The following is a 10,928-nucleotide window of genomic DNA, read 5'->3' on the forward strand; positions in this document are numbered from 1 at the left end:
ATTGTCAGTGTCACTTTGTACAATTGTCAAACAGATGTCCTTAACAAGACTAAAGGTGCTGTGACTGGTTTTCTTCTTGGCAGGACTGGATCATGAGAGGCCACCCATGTAAACATGAAAGTCTGAGTGAGTGACTGAATGAGTAAAGAAGTTGCACTATTGGTCAGAGTGACATGACAGAAGTGTTTGTGTTTCCTGTTGCTCTTTTGAAATAAATATGTAGATACTGACAGGCTGTGGATACTGACAGTCTGATACGGTACAGTCATGCTGATACAGTAATACATACTGTATTCTTTACTCAATGTAACCAGTGTAACATGGTAGCATGGTGGAAATGATGAGCTAGCAATCTAGCCAGCTGCTTTACGAGTGAAATACACCAACTTAAAGCTTCATCAATACACTCTCGTCACAGATTGAGAAAGCACTTTGATATAATCAGTGGCTGAACTTTGCTCAGCCCATTTTCTGTCACTGTTAGCGTAACAACATGGCGTAATTAGCAAGCTAGCAAGCTAACTGGCCAGCCAACCACCTGTGAAATGGCAGTTTTGGACGGAGGAAAGAGAGAATTGCCTCATCAGTTCATCAGAGGAACATGTGGCGTCATGTGACAAGCCTTAAATATTAAAATGTTATAGGCTATTTCCTGTTAAAATGTCAGGACAGGTGCTGCCACCATTATGAAGAGAAGGTGGAAACAAACCACTAATTGAAATTAAAGTGAATATTACGAGTTACGATGTATTAATGGGTGCCACAATGACAAAGTTCTTCTTTTGATAATCAATGCCAATAGGACATTTAACAAACTAACTAATCAGCAGAGCTCTGATAGTTGCCGACGGCTGTGTAGCCTCCTGCAGTCACTCAGGGATGTACATCTCCAGGTCTGACCAGAGCTGAGGAGAGGTAAGGAGGGTTGTGTTAAATTGAGAGAAAAGGAGCTCCAGATATAACACCTTTCTGCTCTGTGTATGTGTTTAAGTGTGCTGTTCTTCATTTAAACATGTATTTACATGAATTGGGCTGGACTGCAACAAGGACAGCTCTTGCCAACTCTGTGAAGCAAATGTCAAAGAAAGTCCATGACTGCAGTCAGTCCATGACTGTTTACATTCAAAGTCCTCGTTTAAGATTAAAAACCCTTGTGTGTTTTTATTCATGGTATAGCCCTATACTGAGTTTTGACCTAATCTTGTTGTCCTCTACCTTCCAGTACTGGCTTTTTGAAGAGCAGCAAACACTTGAAAACCTTTTATCACAGAGCGCCCTCATGTGGAGCTTTTCATACTCATCTTCAAAATGGAGTGATTGGATATCATTTGGACTTCAGTGAAATTTCTATTTCAAATGATACTTTTTAAAAAATCTGTTTTTATTCCACAGGTGACACCTTTATTTCATATCAGGTTTCACCATACCAAGTGATTTTAACAACATGGATCTCATAATAGTGGTGTTCTGAATTTGAATGGAAAATACAGGAGATGAATGATTATTATTTTCCTGACAAATCACCTCCATTTAATAGAAAATAAACCACATTATTCAGTTTTATGGGCAGGAACTGGACCTCTGTCTTCTGCTGCAAAGAACTCACAGTCAACTTCTTACTGATAAATGAGGACATTTATTTAAAAGTCAATGCTTCTAATAACTGAATAAATGAATAATTAATTATGAGCACATGATAACACACAACAGGAGTGCACAGTTTGAAATGGTGAGCTAAACCTGAATGGGTGATAGTGATGTGAAGCATGTGATTAAGTTACTGAAAAATGATTTTTAAGAAAAAGATGAGACACTAGGGCAGGGGTCTGCAACCTTTACCAGCAGAAGACCCATTTTGGACCCAAAAGTCTGCTTGGGGCCGCAAGACATATTTGAGCCTTATAATGAAGGTAACACAGACTGTTGTGTCTAAATGAGATAATCAGCATTTCTAATATCTAAATAAGCATTAATTAATATGTTTTACAATGGGGTTGGCAGCCTGTTCCCATTCCCACATCATCAAATACCACTTCTTGGTCAGTGATTTGGGCATCAGACACCAATGCAAAAAGCCCCCCTTTGCAGTGGTATGATATGCCACAGGGTGGTGCCAGGCTATAAACCCCACAGGTAACAGCATAATATGGGAAGCTGGAAAATCCCAATAGGGTGAGAGGGAAGGTGGATGAGTCTAACAAACCCTGGACTTTCACCCAGAAGCTCGCTTTTCACTTTTCGTATAAATGTTGAGCCAAACCATTATGTTTTTTTATTCTAAATCTAAGCTTGTGCATTTGTTGCCTAAACCTAACCAAGTACTTTTGCTGCCTCAACTTAACCATGTGATTTTGTTGCCTAAACATAATCACATCACCACACCAAAAAAAGGTCATCTGCGTTTAACTTTTTACAAAAAAAATCCTCGAGTTATTTCTTTTACTGCATGGCTCTTCCACAACATAATAGCAAGAGGCTCTTTTAATAGATCCAAAATTAAAGGGGGAAAGGGGAAATCCCTGTCTTTAGCTGAGCCTTTTATTACTGAAGGCAACTGTTTTCAACTCTCTACACTAGCAACACCAGGCAAAAATTTCAAAAATTCACTTTTCACACAAATTATATTATTAGTAGTGTGTGCCACTACTGGCAACACTGAGATCACAACAGAGAGAGAGAGAGAGAGAGAGAGAGAGGAAGCAGAGCTTGTTAGGTATGTCGGATCGGATTATATCCTCCCCCCGCCGGATTAGGCCGTGTTGTCCTCCCTCCTCCTTCAATCCCTACTTTTGCGAAAAGGGAAATGAGCAGAGCGGAGGGAGAATATATATCAGAATTGTATATGTTATTTGTTCTATGATTTAATCTTACTCTATTATTACATTTTGGACACATCATCAGTAGTCAACCTTGAGATCTTCAGTATTTCTGCCATTACCACAGACACCCTCACCTAAGGAAGGCCCTGCCAGGGTTGATCAAGTCCTGGGATGTGTCCCATAGACAATTGTGGTTTAAGATTAAACACCCTAATTAACTCTAGAAACTTTTCTTAAATTTCACATTTAAGAGACCCTATTACTTATTTGGGGCCCAAATGGAGTCCTTTCTCTTAATCTATAGCCACTGACTGGCCTTTTCAGTGGTCCTTGAGAGGTCTTTGGCTGCCTGTCGTTGAGCTTTCCCTCGAACTCCCATCTCCCGGTGTAGCCCCTGCAGTCCAGTGGCAGTTCTAGACCAATTTTATTGGAGGGGGGGCAAGGGTTTTGTCAAAGAGACTCATTCAATCATCGCAAAAGAGACAAAGACAAGTGTTCAAGCATTCAAAATCTTTAAATAAATAATAATAAAGTAATATAAAGTACAGGCACACAGTAACAGTATTCCAGTTACAATTAAGCTTTGTTTGAATAAGTTTGTTACAATTTTCTACAATATTGCAAAAAAAAAAAAAAATAAAATAAAACAAACAAAATAAAACATTCTCTTTGGCTTCAGCAACAAAGTAGTGTTCAAGCCTTCAATATTTTTGGTTCAGCATAAAGTATAATGACAAAAATACCATTATTGGCATTTGTTTCAGTAATAATACTGAAAATGAAAACAAAATAAAACAATAAGAGCATCAGCTAAAGCCTTTGATAAGGCTAGTCTAGAGGGTCTCTGCACCCTAGTCTATTTTCCTTTATAGGATTTCACATCACAGCAACTGTATTTTGTGGTTTTGGTGATTTCTGGCAAACTGATCGACAAATGAGTCAAGATTCAAAGCCTTTGCCCTCCTAGACTCAGTACTCAGTACACCCAGATTGCTTAATGTCTCGTGGATCTGAGGTATGTATTCGTCAGCTTTAATGTAGAAAAACTCAGCTCACAAGAAGCAGTACTCACTGGGATCTCAACTGCTATTTTGCAGAACCTGTAGAGCTCAAAAACCCTTCTTTATATGGCTTAATGAACTGTACTAGCTTTACTGTACTGGAGAGTCTCTACATCCCAGTCTGTATTTTCCTATCTAAGATGCTGCTGAACTGATGCAGTTTATGCTCCATCTTTGCTTCAGTCAGCCAGCAAGTTGGCGTGATATCACAATTTTTACTATTGTATCATATTTGTTTGGAGTGGGGGGCCACAGGGGTGTCCAGGTTCAGTGTTACAGGGGCACTGGCTCCTGTTGGACCTTCTACAGAACCGCCATTGCTGCAGCCTACCTCAACTGGTCGGACCTTTGCTGTCGTTGTCTCGCATCAGCTGCCAGCTCTGTGTATCTCAGCTTCTACACTTGAACACAGAGACACAGAGGAACCAGGCAACACCGCAGACTTAAAACCAAACCTGAACCCAGGATAAAGAGGTTTGGTGAATGTGGTGTTGAAGGTGTGAAGGTGGATCAGTGTATTAGAAGAGACACTGAAGAAGGATACAGTGCCAGCAGGACAGTACATATACTCTGCTACTCTGTTGGAGACAGAGAAGGAGGGAAGGGAGAATGTGTTTTTCTTATAGTGCCAGACAGAGTAACAATCCTCTGAGCACCTGAGACTCCAGGACTGGTTATTTCCTCCAACCAGGCTACTGCTGTCTCCTCTCCTGCTGATTCTTCTGTAAGTCACGGCAACATAAACCCTTCCTTTCCATTCCACCTCCCAGTAACAGCGACCAGTCAGAGCATTTCTGCACAGAAGCTGGCAGTAGTCAAATCACACAGTTTCTGTTGACAGTGCTTGTGTCCAGTGTGAATTCAGAGGCATCTTAAGAAGAGAACAAGACAACTGCAGTTTATCAATTTTGTTGTTTATATTGACTTATGAATTATTGTTATTATTGAATATTAAACTCCTAAAAATAAGGCTTCCAAAAGGGTTCTTCCTGAAGGGCTTAAGGTTAAGGGGCTTCATATATATATATATATATATTTTTAAATGGGCACTGTGTAAGACATGAATAAAAACAGAATGCAATGATAAGCAAATATTTTATTTTGAACCTATATTCAATTGAATTCAGTCTAAAGTCAAGATCAGTTTACACTGATCAACTTTTTTGTTTTTTGTAAATATACACCAACTCAGAATCTGATGGCTGCAACATGTTCCAAAAAAGACGGGACATGAGCATGTTTACCACTGACATCAACATTTCTTCTGACAACACTCATCTGGTAGGGTTCCAGGTGGAACCTTTATAAGACATTCTATCAGTAAACAAAAAGGGTTCTCCCATGGGGGCATATTCTATTGGATTCCCAAAACATAAACATTTAATGAAACTTCCCAGTTTGTCAGTTTAACAGAGAAACCTTGCGTGTGCTAGTATTGGCTCATCACCTCAGAGTGTCCAGTCTGCAGTGTGGATCCTCCAGTCCAACAGACAGTACCATCACTCCTGAGTGTCCTGGATGATTGTAGCTCAGGTCAAGCTCTCTCAAATAGGAGGGGTTGCAGCTCAGAGCTGTGGCCAGAGAAGCACTGCCTAACTCTATGACCAGACAGCCTGACAGACTGGAATTAGGAAATTGATAAGAGAGTTTTTAAATAAAAAGTTTGGAAAATGTGTACCTACCCTGATGAGGTGTTAACCCACACACAGATCAAAAGCCACATACTTAATAGTTCAACAAAGAAAGACTATTCAGAGTCATGAGTGCACTACTTTCTGATTCTGTTTTTTGACAGTTATTTAAGGAAAACAATCTTCCAGATGCTGAGTCTCCTCTTCAACATTAACCTGAGAGTATAGCAATATTTAAATTATCAGCAGACAACAGATCCTGATCTGAGAGTCTCCAAAGTACAGTGTGGACTTCTCAGTCCAGCAGACAGCATCTTGACTCCTGAATCATGCAGGTCATTGCCACTCAGGTCCAATTCTCTTAGACTGCAGGACTGGAAGCTGATAACTGAGGACAGAGCATCACAGCTTCTCTCTGAAAAGTTACAGTCATTAAGCCTGAGGACATAACAGAAATAAACACGAGCTAAATGTTTCACTTGACATCTAACTTATTTGATAACATTGATATCAGTGATTTGTCGACCCACCAAACTTTATTTGAGGCTTTGACAACTGGCAGCAGCCTCAGAAGAACATCCTCTGAAACAGATTATTTCTTCAGGTCAAACACATCCAGATCTTTTTCTAAGGACAGCAAGATGAAGACCAGAGCTGACCACTGAGCAGGAGACAGTTTATTTGTGGAGAGACTTTCTGATCTCAGGTACTGTTGGATCTCCTCCACTAGAGAACAGTCATTCAGTTAATTCAGACAGTGAAACAGATTGATGCTTCTCTCTGCAGACAAATTGTCACTGATCTTCTTCTTGATGTACTTCTCTGTTTTCTGGTTGACCTGGGAAATACTTGCCCTCTCTGTCAGGAGACCTTGCAGGAGGTTCTGGTTGGTCTGCAGTGAATGACCGAAGAGGAAATGGAGGAACAAGTCCAGGTGTCAATTTGGAATCTGTAAAGCCTTGTCCACAGCAGTCTGATAGAGATCTTTTCCTTTAGGTTTCTTACTAAATACTTTAGGCAGCTGGAAGCTTCTTTGATCTTCAGCCATCGGATTGACTCCAGAGTTGATGAAGGTCAGATGGACATGAAGAGCAGCCAGAAACTCCTGAATACTCGGATGGACAAAGCAGAACACCTTGTGCTGGTACAGTCCCCTCTCTTCTTTAAAGATCTATGTCAACACTCCTGAGTACACTGAGACTGCTCTGATATTGATGCCACACTTTGTCAGGTCAGATTCATAGAAGATCATGTTGCCTTTTTGCAGATGATCAAAAGCCAGTTTTTCCAGAGTCTCAATAATCTTCCTGTTCTCTGGACTCCAGTGTGGATCTGTCTCAGCTCCTCCGTCATACCTGATGTTCTTCAGCTTGGACTGTACCACCAGGAAGTGGATGTACAGCTCAGTCAGGGTCTTTGGCAGCTGTCCTCCCTCTCTGGTCTTCAACGTCCTCCAGGACTGTAGCAGTGATCCAGCAGAAGACTGAGATGTGGCACATGATGTGGAGGCTTTGTGATGTCCTGATGTGAGAGATGATTCTGTTGGCCTGCTCCTCATCTCTGACCCTCCTCCTGAAGTACTCCTCCTTCTGTGGGTAGGTGAACCCTCTGACCTCTGTCACCATGTCAACACACTCAGGAGGGATCTGACTGACTGCTGCAGGTCTTGTGGTTATCCAGAGATGAGCAGAGGGAAGCAGTTTCCCCCAATGAGGTTTGTCAGCAGTACATCCACCGAGGTGGACTCAGTGACATCAGTCAGGATCTCATTGTTGTGGAAGTCTAGAGGAAGTCGACACTCATCCAGACCATCAAAGATGAACGCGATCAAAGATGGAACTCTTTGAACCTGCAGATTCCTGCTTCTTTAGTTTCAGTAAAGAAGTGATGGGGAACCACCAAGCTGTACTTTTCCTCTTTCAGCGAATTCAGCTTTCTAAAAGTGAATGGAAACGTGAACTGGATGTACTGGTTGGCTTTGTCTTCAGCCCAGTCGAGAGTGAATTTTTGTGTTAAGACTGTTTTTCCAATGCCAGCCACTCCCTTTGTCATCACTGTTCTGATCAGTTCATCTCTTCCAGTTGAGGCTTTAAAGATGGAAGACAGGAAAGAGTTTCTAATGAGATATCAGGAACTGTTTTATCCTTTGATTCACTGAAACTTGGCTAAATTATGGACAGCACCATTCAACTAGGCCACTTTTTTTCTATATGCTAATCTGACTGAGTAGAGGACCCTGGGAGAAGAGAGGAGGTGAGCGCTGTATGGTGAGTAAGGGCTATGTGATAGTGGGAATGTGAACTGCTGACACAGAGTCACAGCTCTATTGAGCCTTGTATTCCTTTAGCTCTCAGTAGCGATGGCTTTATGAGTTTCTTTAATCAGAATCAGAATCAGAATCAGAAATACTTTATTGATCCCTGAGGGGAAATTGCCTTTAGTTACAGATGCTCCCATTCAAAAGTCTTAAAAGAAGTAGGAAAGTGTAGAATATATCAATAAAATTTAAACGTAAGTACTAACATAAAATAAATATATCTAAACACTAAAGCATAAATACAAATGTACATTTTTGTTCTTGTTTCTATCATGTGATAAATAAAACAACAGATTACTGACATCTGAATATACAATATTATACATGGATGTAGTTATTGCACTGGATTACTGCACATCAAAGTAGTTACTGCACATAATCAGAGTGTCTGACATTCAGAGTGAGGAGTTGTACAGTCTGATGGCCACAGGCAGAAATGATTTCCTGTGGCGCTCTGTGGTGCATTTTGGTGTTATCAGCCTTGTACTGAATGTACTCCCGTAACTGACCAGCACGTCGTGGAGTGGGTGGGACACATTGTCCAGGATGACATGCAACTTGGACAGCATCCTCCTCTCACACACCTCCGTCAAAACGTCCAGCTTCACTCCCACAACGTCACTGGCTTTACGGATCAGTCTGTTCAGTCTATTGGCGTCTGCTACCCTCAGCCTGCTGCCCCAGCACACCACCACATACAGGATAGCACTGGCAACCACAGACTCATAAAATATCCTGAGCATAGTCCTGCAGATGTTGAAGGACCTCTGCCGCCTGAAAAAAATAGAGGCGACTCTGGCCCTTCCTGTAGAGGGCGTCAGTGTTCTTATCCAAGTCCAGTTTGTTGTCAATATGTATGCCAAGATATTTGTAGTCCTCAACAATGTCCACACTGAACCCCTGGATGGAAACAGGGGTCACTGGCACCTTAATCCTCCTCAGGTCCACAACCAGTTCCTTGGTCTTTGTCACATTGAGCTGCAGGTGATTCAGCTCACAGCATGCAACACAGTTGTCCACAACAGCCCTGTACTCAGCCTCATCACCCCCGCTGATACATCCAACCACCGCAGAGTCATCCGAGAACCTCTGGAGATGACAGGTCTCAGTGCAGTAGCTGAAGTTTGTGGTGTAGAGGGTGAAGAGGAAGGGAGAGAGGACAGTCCCCTGTGGAACCCCGGTGTTGCTGACCACTCTGTCTGACACACAGTGTCAAAAGCGCACAAACTGTGGTCTGCCAGTCAGATAGTCCACAATCCAGGACACAAGGGTAGTACAATGATAAAATTATATCGATTAGAGAAAATCCATCTCCTCCTGCCCTCAACCGATCTGAACTCAGACGCAAGTAATTTGGATAAAGCAGTAAGGCCTGAAATGTATTTTGATTGTCCCAACTGACCTTCACCAACTCACTTCATTGATTTCCCCATCCAAGCCATCAACTTGCCTGTTAGACCCCATCCCGACTACACTACTAAAGGAAGTTTTATCATTAATTGACAATTTTTGTTAGATATAGTCAATGTCTCTATTAACAGGCTATGTACCACAGCTCATTAAAGTAGCTGTCATTAAATCCCTTCTTGAAATGGGTGAGTGTTGGACCCAGATGCAGTACTCTGATGCTCAGGGACGGTTGGTAATAAACTTTATTTAACCCAACACAATCAAAGTCAATATTGCTCAGAGTCAACGGTGTGGAAAGTTCGTTCTTCAGGCTGAGAGCCCAAACACAGTCTTTGGGAATCCCACGAAGAGAAGACACGGACCTTGCAGTTGCTGCAGCTGGAGAGCAGCCCGTCGAGCCGACAACACGTGGTGAACGAGCGTCGTCGGTTGAGCACAGGGATAGTCGAGGGCAGGCGGGAGTTCCGTAACCATGAAAGCAGTCCGTGAAGGCAGCAGCACCGATGAGGAGAGAGCAGATGGATTGTCGAAGCCAGGCAGAGGAGACGTAACCAGGAGAGCAGTCAGGATTCCGAAGCGCCGAAGCAGAGCACGTGGTCAGGGACAGAAGGCAGGTAGGTACACGAGTCAGGCGAGGAGGGAATGTCGGGGACAGGCAGAGTCGGCGTCGGAAGATCTGGCAGAATATCGCTGGAGAGTCTCGCATAGTGCTAAAGAACAATCTGGCAGAGAGTGAGTGTGCTGGAGTGGCTTATATGCTGGGTTGATTGGTGATCAGTTGCAGCTGTGAGGTGAGCAGGCTGTGGAGATGGGCGTGGTTTGCAGGTGGAGTGAGCAGAGGGAGGGTGAATGGAAAAATACTGGCAGCAGAGGAGGAGGAGGAGGCAGGCAGGCAGGTATACACCATGACACTTCTAAAGAAGCCAGCAAACTATAGACCGATATCTAATCTCCCCTTTATTTCTAAAATCCTTGAGAAAGTAGTTGCTAATCAGCTTTGTGACTTTCTCCAAGATAATAGTTTATTCGAGGACTAATTTTCATTCAGGATTCAGAGTTCATCATAGTACAGAGACGGCCCTGTAAAATTTACTAATGACTTGTTGATTGCCTCTGATAAAGGACTGGTCTCTGTATTAATCCTTTTAGATCTCAGTGCTGCATCTGACACCATTGACCATCAAATCTTACTGCACAGACTGGAAAACTTAATTGGCCTTAAAGGAATGGCACTAAACTGGTTTAAATTATTCTTGTCAGATCATTCTCAATTTGTTCATATAAATGATCAATGCTCCATGCATTCTAAGGTCTGTTTCGGAGTATTTATGTTGTAGGATTTGGTTGATTGTACTTAACTTGACTGAATTCTATTTGCTTTACCAATGTGAGCTCAAATAAATACAATTTGCTTCTGTATACTTCACTTGACTTTAATTAAACATTTTCAGAACGCAGTGAAAAATGTGCATAACACCTTAGTAAACATGTCCCTATTTGTCTTATATCAATCTTAGAATTTCAAAATTCAACCGTTTTAAATATTGACTTCAACTAAAAAGTCAGTCTTAAAATCATTGTGTTAAATTACACATTGTTAAACCCAACCAACTATAGAATACTCAATGTTTGTGGATTCTGATCACCTCAAAAAAGGAAGTCAACTGATATGATTTTTAGATTAACAACA

The 10,928-nt window shown here is 41.9% G+C and overlaps 1 protein-coding gene across 1 annotated transcript; it reads right to left on the reverse strand.

The window, feature by feature from the left end:
* Window positions 1-5,323: 5,323 nt before the first annotated feature.
* On the reverse strand, window positions 5,324-8,571 carry LOC121947508 (protein NLRC3). The gene is given in 7 exon segments (XM_088081498.1): window positions 5,324-5,501; window positions 5,821-5,949; window positions 6,042-6,938; window positions 6,940-7,219; window positions 7,222-7,339; window positions 7,342-7,598; window positions 8,325-8,571. Coding segments are annotated over 7 exon segments (2,106 nt in total).
* Between the last annotated feature and the right edge of the window lie 2,357 nt (window positions 8,572-10,928).

This window comes from Plectropomus leopardus, chromosome 9, assembly GCF_026936395.1.
Source record: "Plectropomus leopardus strain MGB_pleo_1.0 chromosome 9, ASM2693639v1, whole genome shotgun sequence".
Classification (NCBI taxonomy): domain Eukaryota; kingdom Metazoa; phylum Chordata; class Actinopteri; order Perciformes; family Serranidae; genus Plectropomus; species Plectropomus leopardus.